The 16,031-nt window shown below is 40.9% G+C and overlaps 1 protein-coding gene across 1 annotated transcript in view; it reads left to right on the plus strand.

Moving 5' to 3' along the window:
* RAB12 (RAB12, member RAS oncogene family) overlaps nt 1-16,031 on the plus strand; it is a 36,314-nt gene that overhangs the window by 16,773 nt on the left and 3,510 nt on the right. The window contains exons 3-5 of the mRNA XM_038390328.2: nt 12,304-12,442; nt 12,992-13,081; nt 15,773-15,877. Of these exons, the coding sequence (XP_038246256.1) occupies nt 12,304-12,442; nt 12,992-13,081; nt 15,773-15,877 (334 nt within the window). The remainder of the gene's footprint in view (nt 1-12,303; nt 12,443-12,991; nt 13,082-15,772; nt 15,878-16,031) is intronic.

Genomic DNA, 16,031 nt, shown 5'->3' on the forward strand with positions numbered 1-16,031 from the left:
TTACATTAAAAAACCCCTTACATTTCGAGAACATTAAGGTTGCAAACTCAAGCCCCCTTGTGTGTATGCATGATGATACAGTCTCTTACTATGTGATCACATACTATTTTTTTTTCTTACAGGACCCCAGCATTATTCAGTGAACTAGTAGCGGAGGCAACACATAACTGTTGATTGGAGGGGTGACACAATTTAAAGGTTGGGCGGGGCACTGGGTCTAGAACACCTCGTCTCTAAATCTAGAACAGAGGTTGTCAAACTGGGGCGTGCTTCCCTAAGGGGGCGTGGAGGAATATTTGAGGGAGCGAGCAGTAATTCCAGATGGCTCAGGCCAGCCCCATGTGGTGGGGCTCAGGGAGGGATCGCCACCTCCACCCCCTTGCTCACCTTAGAAGCTGTAGCTAAATGGAAGACAGGGCAACTCCCACTGCAGTGTGAGGGGGGCAGTTTTCCCTGTGCAAAGCCCCTGCACTGCTATATGAGTGGGAGAGCAGCTCCTGCCATGGGAATAGCCACAGGGAGTTCACCCAAAGGTGGTCTGCAAAGCAGGCAGTGCGAAGTGCTGGGACTCCAGCAGCAGGGAAGGAGAAGCAGTTCCATGTAGCAGGGGGTGGGAAGGCTTAGCCCACAGCCAACTGTCCTTCTGCTTCCTCCGTCCCCGTGTTGCATGGATACATGGTGAGGGGGAGCTGCTACCTCCTCACTGCTGGGCCTCCTGGCAAGAGGCAGTCGAAGGCCTTGCCTATCCTCCCCACTGCCCTGTGGGGCAGAGTCTGCAGCAGCCTCTCTGGATGAGTCCCCCTTGGAACATTTAGCTATTGCTAAATGAAAGGCAGAAATCTGGGGGAGGGCATGGGACCTTGCATGCCCCCACATAGAATCATAGAATCATAGAATATCAGGGTTGGAAGGGACCCCAGAAGGTCATCTAGTCCAACCCCCTGCTCAAAGCAGGACCAAGTCCCAGTTAAATCATCCCAGCCAGGGCTTTGTCAAGCCTGACCTTAAAAACCTCTAAGGAAGGAGATTCTACCACCTCCCTAGGTAACGCATTCCAGTGTTTCACCACCCTCTTAGTGAAAAAGTTTTTCCTAATATCCAATCTAAACCTCCCCCATTGCAACTTGAGACCATTACTCCTCGTTCTGTCATCTGCTACCATTGAGAACAGTCTAGAGCCATCCTCTTTGAAACCCCCTTTCAGGTAGTTGAAAGCAGCTATCAAATCCCCCCTCATTCTTCTCTTCTGCAGACTAAACAATCCCAGCTCCCTCAGCCTCTCCTCATAAGTCATGTGCTCTAGACCCCTAATCATTTTCGTTGCCCTTCGTTGTACTCTTTCCAATTTATCCACATCCTTCCTGTAGTGTGGGGCCCAAAACTGGACACAGTACTCCAGATGAGGCCTCACCAGTGTCGAATAGAGGGGAACGATCACGTCCCTCGATCTGCTCGCTATGCCCCTACTTATACATCCCAAAATGCCATTGGCCTTCTTGGCAACAAGGGCACACTGCTGACTCATATCCAGCTTCTCGTCCACTGTCACCCCTAGGTCCTTTTCCGCAGAACTGCTGCCGAGCCATTCGGTCCCTAGTCTGTAGCGGTGCATTGGATTCTTCCATCCTAAGTGCAGGACCCTGCACTTATCCTTATTGAACCTCATTAGATTTCTTTTGGCCCAATCCTCCAATTTGTCTAGGTCCTTCTGTATCCTATCCCTCCCCTCCAGCGTATCTACCACTCCTCCCAGTTTAGTATCATCCGCAAATTTGCTGAGAGTGCAATCCACACCATCCTCCAGATCATTTATGAAGATATTGAACAAAACGGGCCCCAGGACCGACCCCTGGGGCACTCCACTTGACACCGGCTGCCAACTAGACATGGAGCCATTGATCACTACCCGTTGAGCCCGACAATCTAGCCAGCTTTCTACCCACCTTATAGTGCATTCATCCAGCCCATACTTCCTTAACTTGCTGACAAGAATGCTGTGGGAGACCGTGTCAAAAGCTTTGCTAAAGTCAAGAAACAATACATCCACTGCTTTCCCTTCATCCACAGAACCAGTAATCTCATCATAAAAGGCGATTAGATTAGTCAGGCATGACCTTCCCTTGGTGAATCCATGCTGACTGTTCCTGATCACTTTCCTCTCCTCTAAGTGCTTCAGGATTGATTCTTTGAGGACCTGCTCCATGATTTTTCCAGGGACTGAGGTGAGGCTGACCGGCCTGTAGTTCCCAGGATCCTCCTTCTTCCCTTTTTTAAAGATGGGCACTACATTAGCCTTTTTCCAGTCATCCGGGACTTCCCCCGTTCGCCACGAGTTTTCAAAGATAATGGCCAAGGGCTCTGCAATCACAGCCGCCAATTCCTTCAGCACTCTCGGATGCAATTCGTCCGGCCCCATGGACTTGTGCACGTCCAGCTTTTCTAAATAGTCCCTAACCACCTCTATCTCTACAGAGGGCTGGCCATCTCTTCCCCATTTTGTGTTGCCCAGCACAGCAGTCTGGGAGCTGACCTTGTTAGTGAAAACAGAGGCAAAAAAAGCATTGAGTACATTAGCTTTTTCCACATCCTCTGTCACTAGCTTGCCTCCCTCATTCAGTAAGGGGCCCACACTTTCCTTGGCTTTCTTCTTGTTGCCAACATACCTGAAGAAACCCTTCTTGTTACTCTTGACATCTCTTGCTAGCTGCAGCTCCAGGTGCGATTTGGCCCTCCTGATATCTTTCCTACATGCCCGAGCAATATTTTTATACTCTTCCCTGGTCATATGTCCAACCTTCCACTTCTTGTAAGCTTCTTTTTTATGTTTAAGATCCGCTAGGATTTCACCATTAAGCCAAGCTGGTCGCCTGCCATATTTACTATTCTTTCGACTCATCGGGATGGTTTGTCCCTGTAACCTCAACAGGGATTCCTTGAAATACAGCCAGCTCTCCTGGACTCCCTTCCCTTTCATGTTAGTCCCCCAGGGGATCCTGGCCATCTGTTCCCTGAGGGAGTCAAAGTCTGCTTTCCTGAAGTCCAGGGTCCGTATCCTGCTGCTTACCTTTCTTCCCTGCGTCAGGATCCTGAACTCAACCAACTCATGGTCACTGCCTCCCAGATTCCCATCCACTTTTGCTTCCCCCACTAATTCTACCCGGTTTGTGAGCAGCAGGTCGAGAAAAGCGCTCCCCCTAGTTGGCTCCCCTAGCACTTGCACCAGGAAATTGTCCCCTACGCTTTCCAAAAACTTCCTGGATTGTCTATGCACCGCTGTATTGCTCTCCCAGCAGATATCAGGAAAATTAAAGTCACCCATGAGAATCAGGGCATGCGATCTAGTAGCTTCCGTGAGTTGCCGGAAGAAAGCCTCATCCACCTCATCCCCCTGGTCCGGTGGTCTATAGCAGACTCCCACCATGACATCACTCTTGTTGCACACACTTCTAAACTTAATCCAGAGACACTCAGGTTTTTCCACAGTTTCGTACCGGAGCTCTGAGCAGTCATACTGCTCCCTTACATACAGTGCTACTCCCCCACCTTTTCTGCCCTGCCTGTCCTTCCTGAACAGTTTATAACCATCCATGACTGTACTCCAGTCATGTGAGTTATCCCACCAAGTCTGTTATTCCATGTGTTGCCTCTGATTGGTAGTTGATTGTTTTTTTGTTTTAAATCTTCCTTGTACTGTGTGTGGCCACAGGCCTTATTAATGCACAGTTTCCAAACCCTGCTCTGACTAAAGGATTATTAATTTCATCCTGGGTGTTTATCAGTGTCTTAAATGCTTCACAAATATTAATGAATTTTTCTTCACAATACCAGCAACCTTAATTCTGCCAATTCCTAGCTTTTGAACATTTGACTTTGTAACCTTAATGTTCTTTTAGCGTAGGATTTTTTAATACAATTTCCTACGTTTAAAAAAAACCCTGAAAAAACAAAGTTTTAACATGTGGAATCATATTGACCTCCAACTTGGGTTATCAGTGGGTTCAGACCTTCAGATATACAGCATAGACCTCTACCACTTGGCCTTATGGAGTAACTGGTAGCAGTAGCAGGTTGAGTATGTGGATCAGGCATTAGAGGCAGATGACATACACCCTTTGCCAGTGGGTTTTAGAGCTATTTGCTGACAGCAGAGGAATGTGGAGACTAAGAACTTCTTTATTTCTCCCTTCCTCTCATTTATCACCCCCTGCATCCCACTCCGACTGCATCTTCCTCCTCTTCCTTCCTGCCTGGGCATGACAGAGTTCAGGAGACAGTATCTCCCTGGTCTCAGTTCTGGTGCCTGAAACTGTATTGGGCCCCTCAGCTGCAGAGAGGAGCAGTTGCAGAGAAAATACTGCTCTATCCATACAATCCTGAAGTGGGACATGCTCACTCTATGGAAATGGTGTTATATGTAGTCCAGTGAGTGCACAGATGCTGTGAGGAGATGGAGCATGCCCAGTGCAAATGGAATCTTCTGGGAATTTAGCTGCCAAATGCTATGAGTCTCTTCTGAGCATGGGCAAACAGTGAACAAACTTTTCACTTTTTTCACTTTTTGAAAAGTGCAAACTTTTCAGATTTGGGCAGATTTTCACCCCATCAGCAAAAGGCACATCCCTGACATCAGTGAGACCTCTCTGCCAAATTTCAAATTTCTACTCCAGTGGATTCTAGACCTACTCAGTAAAATAGCTGTATGATTTTTTTTTAACATGGGCAAACATTTTCCCCTAACCTTTTCTTCTAAATGGCTGAACCATATTAGCTGAAATGTCCCCCCAAAAACTTCAGCCTGGGCAGACACCCAACATGGAAAATGTTAGCCAAGATGGTTGCTTTGGCAAAGTTATAAGCAACTGAAAATGGGGTGGTCTACAATGACTAGATCAGTTGGGCTTTCTTCACTTCCCTTGGCTTAATCCAAAGGCTAAAATGTTGGGGATTGGAGGGGATTATGGTAGTCATGAAATCTTCAGAATCAGGGTCCCGTGTACAAACACAAGTTCCCCACCTTGAAGAGCTCACAATCTAACTTGCTGTTAAGAAACTTTTCTTGATACCTAGTCTACATTTTCATTTGCAGTTTCACCCATTACACCTCTCTGTACATCCACATGTGCTACACTGTACAGTTCCTTTTCATCCTAGGTGTAAATTTAAATACCCTGTAAATTACCTTGTCTTTTCACACAGCCCAGGTATATGTAATTAGTGAAAATGATCATTATTGCACACTTCGTAACTAGCATTTCATATTCCTTATCCTGTTTGCAAGTGTTGGCTTCAGCAAGTGAATGTGTGTAATAGACAGTAAGAGAAGTAGAGCTGGCTGGAAGATGAAAATTAGAAATTCCTTCCATGAATTTTTTTTTCCATTCCAAATCAGAACAAAAACCTCAAATGTGTTGGGTTGTTTTTTGGTTTTGGGGGGTGCAGTTTTCAGAAAAACTCCTTTCAGGAGAACTGAAATGTAATATTTCAGCTTTCTCGCTGCCCACATGGAGGGTGAGTTGTGGGCTGCCTGGGAACCAGCCAAGCAGGTTGCCAGGCAGCCCAAGAAGCAGGAAAGCCTGAGAGCTGGCCGGGGTGGAGCAGAGTATTTAGGCAGCTGGCAAGCCAGGTAGGTGGGCAAGCAAGCTGGAAGGAAACCAAGCAGTTTTCGAATAGATCAAATTCCATAAGTTTTTGATTGAATTGACATGGTCAGTGTTGCTTCTGTTGAATCAGCCTTTTTTGGTTAGAAAACTGTTCCATCAAAAGTTATGGCCAGCCCTAAAGAGAAACTATGTGCTGAAAATACTTCAAAATGCTCAGAGTTAGGTAGGTATGAAAATAAACAAGCTATGATATAACATAAGTAAAGCTTATCAGCCTGTTCTGGGTTTTGGAAGGGAGGAGATGCTCTTTGGGGGGGGGGGGGGGAGTTTTCTTTGTTTTCATATGAACCCAATAAATACACCACTTCAAAAATCTTCTCTAGCTAAAGATTTTTATTTTTCACTACCAACAGAGCATGATGAAGCCCGTTTTTACTTTAGTCTAAATTACTTCCTTCCACTGCCATCCGGTGCCACCCTCAAAAAAAATGTAGTTGGCGTGTGTGTGTGCATGCGTATGTATGTACATACACATGGAGTGCATTTGTATTAAAACAAAAATAGTTGTATGATCTAAGCCACTAAATCCAAATTAAGACTTTTAGGAGTTTTCTAACAATATCTGATTTACACTTCTAAATCACTGTGTATGTTACAGTAATGAATATAGAAGGGAAAGAAGTAAGAATCTTAACAGCATTTGGACATTGCTTTTATGTTTTAAATTTTCCCTTGTATGACATCTCATTTGCAGGATGTCCCTCATTTTTATGTCATTAAGCAGAAAGACGATGGGTGGATTCATTATTTGCAAAATCATAAATAGTTAAGGAATAATTTTACAATACGTGTTTGTGGCTGCACGTTGGAAAAGAAATAAAAACATTTTTCCCATTCTCACAACTTTTTACTTTGGGATGAGGAGCTGGAGGTGGAGAAATAGCATTATATAGACAAAACACAACATTTTAAAGTATAAGTGAATTCCTAAAAAAAAAAAAAATAGGGACACCAAAAATTTTACTTAGCTAGCTGCAATAGCAATACATGCGACGTGTAAAAGTATCATAGATGTAAAAGCAATATTTGAAATCCAGAATGTCTCAGCATGTTCAACAAACTAGACTTAATTCAAGACTAAATTCTTTGTAGTGTAAAAGCCTTTGAATCCTGCCTCCAACACTCAAACTTATTACATTAGACTATTCATATATGGCTGTTTGGACTTGTTTAACTTTAATTCTTGAACCCTAGATTCACTCTATTCGGAATTTTAAGATGATACTGTAATTGAGGACTAGCAGTTCTTATTCTAATTGTTTATTACATTGCATAATATTAATAGATCAGTAATCTCATGAATTGGGGATTGATCATGCTAATGCCTTATTGCCACTGCCCATGGATGGTTTGATAAGTCTTCAGACTAAAATAATAAATACCTTATTAATTATATCATGTGTTAATTCTACTTATGATCGGAGTATAATATGGATGAGAATAGCAAAACAAAACTGAATTGTTCTAACACATAACTGACTTATCATAAAAGATATCTCGATGGCAGAGACGCTATTCATTATAAAGAAAGCACTGTGGGTGTTTTATCATGCTCGCGGAATTTGTACACCCTGAACTTATGGGTATATAGCGTATCCCTGATAGATAAGGCCCTACCAAATTCACGGTCATAAGATTTTTAAAATAGTAAATTTCATTATTTCTGCTATTTGAATCTGAAATTTCATGGTGTTGTAATTGTAGGGGTCCTGACCCAAAAAGGAGTTGTGCCGGGGGTTGCAGTACTGCTAGCCTTACTTCTGTGCTGCTACTGGTGGTGGCACTGCCTTCAGAGCTGGGCAGCTGGAGAGTGGTGGCTGCTGGGCGGGAGCCCATCTCTGAAGGCAGAGCAGCAGCAGCAGCACAGAAGTAAGGATGGCATGGTACGGTATTACCACCCTTACTTCTGCACTGTTGCTATCAGGGCGCTGCCTTCAGAGCTGGACACCTGGCCAACAGCTGCCACTCTCCAACTTGAAGGCAGTGCAAAAGTAAGGGTGGCAATACTGCAACCCCCCTAAAATAACCTTGCAACCGTCCTGCAGTTCCTTTTTGGGTCAGGACCCCTAACTTGAGAAATGCTGGTCTCCTCTATGAAGTTTGTATAGTATAGGGTAAAAGCACAGAAAAGACCAGATTTCACAGTCCGTGACGCGTTTTTCATGGCCGTGAATTTGGTAGGGCCCTACTGATAGAACATTACAACATACAGAAAATAATCTCCGCACCTGGCATTTGGGATCCCTCAGCATTTTGGAATAAGTTCTTCTGAACTCAAGAGGCAGGGGGCAATATTCTAAATTTACTGCTTCTTGAGGTTATATTAATTCTATTTTTATGCAATCTCACTTGTAGTAAGGGGAGAGCCCTGTTAATAGAAAATTTAGATTTTTTTCATTAAGAGAACTGCAGAAATCCAGCACACTTTTGAAATCTGAATATCACTTAGATAGTTCCATCATTTGCATGTAAACTTATTCAAAGTGCTATTACAGAATAATTGTGCAACAGTGTTTCTCTTCCACTGTTTTCCTACATGAGAATGGGTTCCCACTAATACTTCAGAAGTACAGCTGACTTAATGATTTGGTGAAACTTCCCGTTCTTTATTCTCAAATTATTAAACCTCTCTAGTACTGTACGTTATTAGACAGTCAAGTGAGTACATTAATTCACTTCTTTCTGTGCAGGGATGAGGGATACTAAAGGAAAAGGAGGAAAGAATTCGTTTGCAGCATGCTTTAAAGACAGTACCTATGGATGTTACAAATGAATATTCCACTTCGACATAGTTTTGCTATACAGAGATATAATGCTAGTTTCAAGTATAATTCCCTGCAAAATTAATAGAAGTGGACATCTTTAGTTTCCTTCTCCTTTGTTGATATTTTAATATTGGCATCAAATTTTGGCACTTGCATTCTTGCTAATTCATGGTATAGTTACTGAAAATAGGACCAAAATTAAAAAAAAACAAACTCAAAAACTGTGGCATTTAATTATTTTTTGAAGCCTGATTCAGCAAGGGACTTACTTACATGCCTAACTTTAAACATATGGAACCATTTATGTGCTTAAAGTTAGATGTATGTAAATACCTTGTTGATTCTGGGCCTTGGTACAGAATTGTATTTGTGTTCCATCAGAGTGCTAATTATTAGAATAGCTATTTTTCAGGATTTTAATATTTCCACACTATATAACCTCTTTCCTTCCTCTTCCCATCATTTTAGCTCTTCGGAGCTTGGATTTTTTGGGGAAGATGGGGCTTATATTTATACGATTGTCCTGGATCACCACCTATTTAACGCTTGAATTTATAGAATTGAAGGATTGATAGAGCAGGAACTCGGTGTTCAATTAAGTGAACAAATGCCTTTTGAGATAGCTAGAAGAGAACATACAACTACTTGGGTTAAAAGAAAAGGAGTACTTGTGGCACCTTAGAGACTAACACATTTGTTAGTTTCTAAGGTGCCACAAGTACTCCTTTTCTTTTTGCGAATACAGACCAACACTGCTGCTACTCTGATACTTGGGTTAAGTGATTCAGTGTAGTAGTTCTACAGGCTATGATTTAAAGAAACCTAGAGTGTATTTTTAAAACCACTCAAGTCTAGCAAGACAGTGTTCTGTCACAAATATCATATCTTAACTGATCAGAAAATCTTATCTTTTGCCAGTTACTATCAGCCGCCAGCTCTAACCATATAGTAACAATAATATTTCTCTATAGATTCCTGCCCTTCCACCTCTATCATGTCTGGCATTCAATGTGATGGAACTAAAGGGATTCCCGTGTACAATAAACTTAATCTGTAAGCTTGTTTATTGACATCAGATGACAGATGCAATTCTACAAGAGAGTCATTTGGAGAAGTCTCTTCATAAGCATTGAGAGATGTTTTTCATATGTGGAAATTCAACAATCTTGACTGGCATTTTAAAGTGTTTCCCATATTGAAATGTCACAGGGGCTTTGCGAAAAATAAATTTGACCATGGTATAAAGATAGGTGAACTGAGAATAGGAGAAAATAAACTGTTGTAATGGTGAATAATAGCTGTATGTAATTTCAGCTGTAGCACATAGAGCACTTACATTGCTTTAATTAAAATGTGTCATTAGTGAAAAGAAAGCAACCAATTAAACATATAGAGGTTATCTCGTGTATCATTGGAACCAAACAGGTAATATGTTTTTGCTTCTTGCGAGGTATCAAAGTTTAGTGTGGGAAAATTTAGCTGTGGATTTTTTTTTTTTTAATCAGGAGATAGAAATAGTGGAAGACAGAACTGATTTTTTCCCCCCTCACCGTTGTATGATTGTGCCATCCTCCAGCTACGAAATACTGGTCATGATAATCTAGCAGTTTTATTTTTTCACAGTTCTTGGTGTAGCCTGTCTGAAGCTGAGACTTCAGTGGACAATCATCTGCATCATGAAACTATCTGTACAGAGTTGATGCTAACTGGTATCATTGTGGCAGTTAGAGAAGAAAGGCCAAGGATTGACTTGACTGAGCATTAATGCTGAATTACCTGTCAGCCATAGGTGTGATCCATGGAGGTTTTGTTTGAGACTGGGCAGGGGAGAAGCAGTTTTCTCTACAAATGTATGTCCAAGGAATGTGCTGTGGATAAATAAAAATTACTTTCTCCAAGACAGTCAATTTGATCATGTGAACCTGAAACTTTTTGAAATACTCCAAAAAAAAAGATCCATCCATCCAAGTTAAAAATGTTTTGCTCTCTAAGGCTTCTCATAATGAAGTCATACAATACTTGAGTACTAAATGGAGTTGGTCAAAGATTTTCATGCTGGAAGTCCCCCTCTCCCTCCTTGGAAAATACAAGTTCATTAAAATTTATTTTTATATTTCTAGTTGGTTAGAAACTTTTCATGGGAGAACTAAAATCTTTCTACAAAATAATTCAAATAAATGTTTTTAATTAAAAAACTTCTCACAAAAAGAGTTTCTAGTTTTGACCAGCTGTCATACTAAACTTCAAAAAATGTCCACTAATTTTGGAGGCCCCTGTTGAAACCCCTAAACCTTGAATCCATTAGAGCATTTTGTAACCTACTTTCCAGTAACATCACTAACAACAATGAAAGTTCTGGGATAGACAAGCTTCAGGCATTTTTATCAACTTGTCATGAAAAATCTGCTCTAAGCAGGCTTTTTGGTGATATGGTTGAAAATGGCTCAGCGCAGGTTTTCATGATACAGTAAAAACACCCCGAGTCTTGACTACACAAGCACATAAACTTGCTAAAAGAAGTACAGCTGCTAGTAAATGAACCCTAATTGAAGCCCCCATCACTTTTGATAGCCAGGCCATGGGTGTGTCCAATTGGGCATCCTGTGGTGGGTATTTAAACACCACACTGGAGAGCGGGGGGATTAAGGACCAGCTTTGGGCCCAGGCGGTCCTACCCAGACTCGCCTGCACAAGCTGGAGGCAGGGCTTTAAAAAGAGGAGTGGAGCAGCTCAGAGGCAGGGTGGAAGGGAGCAGGCAGTTGCTCTGAAGGGAAAGTAGTGCTCAGGAACTCGTTGCTCAGACCTGACAACACAAACCTGTGCAAATCTACAAAGAAGAGTCAGGTGACTGAGTATGCAGGTCAGAGACTAGATTGAAGTGATCCATTCTGTGAAGTTAAAGATGACTGGGATAGGAAGTGGACCCAAAGTGGGGGGGAGGGTGGGAAGGGCTGCATAGTACCCCAAGGTGCTGAGTGGAGCTGCCTACCATTGGGCCCTGGACTGCAGCCTAGTGAAAAAGGACATTACAACAAGAGCCTTCATGTAGAGTGAGAGGCCATCTGGAAAAGACAGTTGACTGTTCAAGAGCCCAGTCCCCAAGATCCCCGTGCTAAAGGGGAGGACTGGAAATCCTTGGGGTGGAAGCACTGAAGGACATGACTGTGATTCAATGGGAAGACAACCTGCCAACTTAGTCCTGACCACTAGGCAGCGCTGTCGGTGGATGTGCACCGTTTCCTCTCTCAAAATAAATGGACACTTCAAAATTTAGAACTTGGTCTTCAGGCTCACACTGTACTCAGCCATATGTGTGCCTCAGAAAATACTACCATACATCCTCATGTTATTGGCTTATTTTTATCAATAATTTCTGCAGTTATTTTCTGCATTGGTGTTTAAAAACATGGCTTAATTTTTTTTGGTTGATGAAAGCTCTTAAATCTTGTTAATCTGTGAATTGCTGCTTTTATAATACAAAGTCCAATAGTGTTAGCTTGATGAGCATGCATCCTTTTCTTTTTTCACTCTTCCAGGAAATATTGTTTGTAATTTTTTTTTCCATCTGTTGATCTGTTTTCATTGGACAACTCCATTCTCAAGGACATGTAAAACTGATTGGTGGCCTTGCCTTTCTCAGTGAAGTTAGTGTGGGACAAATAGGTTTGATATAGAATTGCTTACTTCTTCTGATCCAGTTGTTGTTAATCCAGCTTACCTGGTGATGTCTGAAATTAGTATTTATAGAAGAAAATGAAAAATACGGACTATGCCTGTAGAATGCATGATGTGTTTTTTTTATTAAAATGCAGATTAGCCTAGTCTATGCTTTGTGATCTGGTAAAATACTTCCACCAATGTTTGCTGCTACTCCTTAGGGACACAGCAGGCCAGGAGAGATTCAACAGCATTACCTCAGCTTATTACAGAAGTGCCAAGGGAATCATATTGGTATATGATATCACCAAGAAGGAGACATTTGAGGATTTACCAAAATGGATGAAAATGATTGATAAGGTAGGCTCCAACTTCTCTGAAAGTAGAAAATACAATATATAGAATGCTTTATGAAAGGGACACTGTTAAATTACAGTTTTACAGTGGTTTTGTAATAAACCCTTAGAAGATTAAAAATTTAAATTCTTTTGCTATAGATTTCCACTTCATTCTTTTAGCAAGCATTTAATTTTTGTGTGCTTATTCTTCTTCTGCTGACTTCTGTGAACTAAACTTGCTGTCATCATTGTTGTCAGAAATATGCAAAGATTTGGGCACCCAGCTGTGCACTGGAAAACCATGCGTCCGTTTACCTTCTTTGCATTAAGGCCACAATAGTCCTCCTAAGGGAAACATAGGTATATTTTTCGTGCAGTATTATGGAATGTGTTTAGAAGCAGATATAATCTCAAGGATATATATCCTTATTTCTGGTTTTATAGAGCTTTGATGATACAGAACTCATGCAGGTACATAAGTATTAGTGACACAACTGATTTTACCAACAGTGTAATAATCTTATGTTTGTGGATGTAGTTAACTAGAAATACCGTATGTTTCTTTATTCAGTATGCCTCAGAAGATGCAGAGCTTTTACTGGTTGGAAATAAGTTGGACTGTGAAGCTGACAGAGAGATTACTCGACAGCAGGGAGAAAAGGTAAGAGCAGGTGGAATCAAATCGTTAACATCCTTTAGTGATGGTGAAAGAAGGTGGTTGTGGGTTTATATTGGAATTGTGAAGAATGAACAGCTGTAGGTTTGGGCTGTGCTTAATCTTTTGCAAGTTTGAGATCAATCTAATGATGGTTGAAATTCCAAGCCAGCAAGCATTGAGTGGAAGCACATTGCCCCTTGAAAGATATCTGACTATTTGAGGGGAGAGAGGGCGAAGTTAATTAGGTAAAAAAGGAGAAATCTTTTTTCTAACCTAGTATTTGATTAAAAATAACAGTTGTACTGCCTTTGCTATAAACAAATACCTACAGCTTTGATGTTGCATGTATGATACTACTCTCCTTCATACCCTTAGTTATAGAAGACATAGTGTTTTAAGCATACATTATTCTACCAAAATCTATTTTAAGCTTATACCGTGTATTACAGAATATGCCCAGGTATGTTTCTTTAATGTAAGGAATATCATCTTGCCCTAAAGAAACAGAGGAAATTAGAAGTTACTAACTTGATCCTCGGACCCCCAAAGTAGCATAAAGTGTTGGAAAGCTTCTCTGAGAAATCAGTTGAAGATTCCCCTCACATCCTCAGCTGGTGTAGAACTGATTATAGGCTGCCCTTTCCATTCCCTTGCAGAAGGGTAGGGAGGGAGGTTGTGGCACTTTGTGCTCTGGGCCAACAAATGACCTCTGGGTACTGTTACAGCTGGTGTAGGTTAAACATCCATTAAACTGCTTTAACTTATATGAGGGACCAAAGTAGCTCCTGACTGTCCCGAGATTAGTGAAGCACAAAATTGGGTTTAAGCAACTTCTGTACTGAGCACAGCTTGGCTAGACTCGAGAGTTGGCTTCTTGGCTGGATCATTATATACCTATTATTAAGTCAAAGTAATCGTGATCCATTTCATGACTTCTCCAGGAATCTTAAACTCCAATAAGGAAGAGCATTTTCTTCTGTAAAAAGAAGTATAGGTGAATTCATCTAGTTTCCACTGTAATAATTTTCCAAGGGGGACTTATCCATTGCTGGACTTCTGCTTAGGTTCAATCTGCTATTTCATCCTCTTCCAAATTGCTCCTGATCATTTCAAGCTGTGAGAAAATCAGACCATGAAATCAACCCTTGGCATCTCTTCCAATAGGTTACTATCCAGGAGACTAACCATACGTACCCACAATGTTCAGGGTGTGTAAGATTTATTTTCTGTGGAAGAGAATCATTTGAATGTCTCCTGAAATTCTGGAGACATCAGACCAACCTGGGAAGATTTTAGGAATGTAAAGACTGCTTTTCAAAATCAAGGCTTTGACAATGCACAAAATAAAGATTGTCATGCTATCCAGGTGTTGGAAATGAGCACAAAGGTGCTGCTGAAAGCTAATGTACTGTTGATATTGGTTCTCCGTATTTGTTAATTGGGGGGAAAAAGAGTTTTTGTTATAATATGTAAAGTATTGTCATGGCATGACTTTTGGAGGATACTGTAGATAGAGCACTGGAGGGGGAGAGACATTTCTAAAACAGACTTCAGTAACCTTAGGGAAAATCCAGATAAATACTAGCTGATAGCTATTTGATTTAAAAAAAAAAAAAGTTTTGGCTTGTGTTTTTACTTCTGATATTCTGGAATTGTTTAGGGGCTAAGTATGTAAGTGCATGATGTGAAGGCATAAAGGGACATATGAACAATCTGTCCTTTGGAACGAGTTAAATATGTACCCAAATATTGTCTGAAAAATTGGTGAATTAATGCAGCAGACCATGAGCACTGCTTAGCTCAAGGCACTAAGATTGAAAACCTCTTTGTAGTTCATTACCAACTTATATAATTGCAATTTTGAAAATGCTTTTTCTCATGTGTTTGAACCTGTGTGTGTGTGTGTGTGTGTGTGTTTTTTTTCTACATGGATATGTCATGGAATAAGAATTGGTAGGCATGGTGTTAAGGTGAGGAGATGATAAAGTTCCAGTGCATGGAGTCCCTAAGAGCTTTGCATTTTTCCTTTTGAATTACTTAGAGCTGAGTGGAGGTATTCCACTTCACAGAGCATTTGCTATTTCAAAATCTGATTTCATTCCAATTCAGAACAAATTCCCACAATTTTGAAATCCTTCATGGAATGAGATGGAACCATAGCCCTGGGGAAGTCTGCCTGGCAAGCTGTTCCAAAGCCATGGAGTATATATGCTTGCATTAATCCTGGCATTTTCTAGTGCTGCTATTTACTCATTTTCAAGAGCATCAACTTCATCTAAAAGCAAATGAAAAGAAATAAAACAAAACAAACATAAATAAATGAACTGAAATGTTCTCTGTATGAGTTGTGTATTCAGCACACTGAGTGTCATATTTTTGTATGTCTGGTTTCATGGTTGAGCTAACGTTTCTTTTCATTAATGACATTTCATTTGGTTTTCAGTTACTTCTTGATTTTGTCTTGACATGGTAAACTAACGGAATGTATTAAAGACAACTTAAATTTTTACACACTGATTACACTCTTCAAAACAGAATGGGAAGAGAAAAATTATCTTGCAGAACTGAAGTTGACTCAAATGGATCTAATGTGACACTAGATTCAGTTTTGCTCATATTTTATCAAGTACAGTTTTCCTTTTAATTTCTTAAAAACATCCAGCTTCATGTAGTTACTTTATTTTTTTCCATCAGTTTGCACAGCAAATAACTGGGATGCGGTTCTGTGAAGCAAGTGCCAAGGATAATTTTAATGTGGATGAAATATTTCTGAAACTTGTAGATGACATCCTGAAAAAGGTAATATTTATGTACTGTGGAGATGGGGACTATATTTAACTACTGCTGGTATCAGTATTTGTTCAGAGCACATGATGGCAAGTAAAATTTTGATTTAGTTTGGAGGGGCCCGCGTGCTGCTTGAGGATGTGCTGCTTGAGGACCAGCTGCTATC

The sequence above is a fragment of the Dermochelys coriacea genome, chromosome 2, assembly GCF_009764565.3.
Source record: "Dermochelys coriacea isolate rDerCor1 chromosome 2, rDerCor1.pri.v4, whole genome shotgun sequence".
Taxonomy (NCBI): domain Eukaryota; kingdom Metazoa; phylum Chordata; order Testudines; family Dermochelyidae; genus Dermochelys; species Dermochelys coriacea.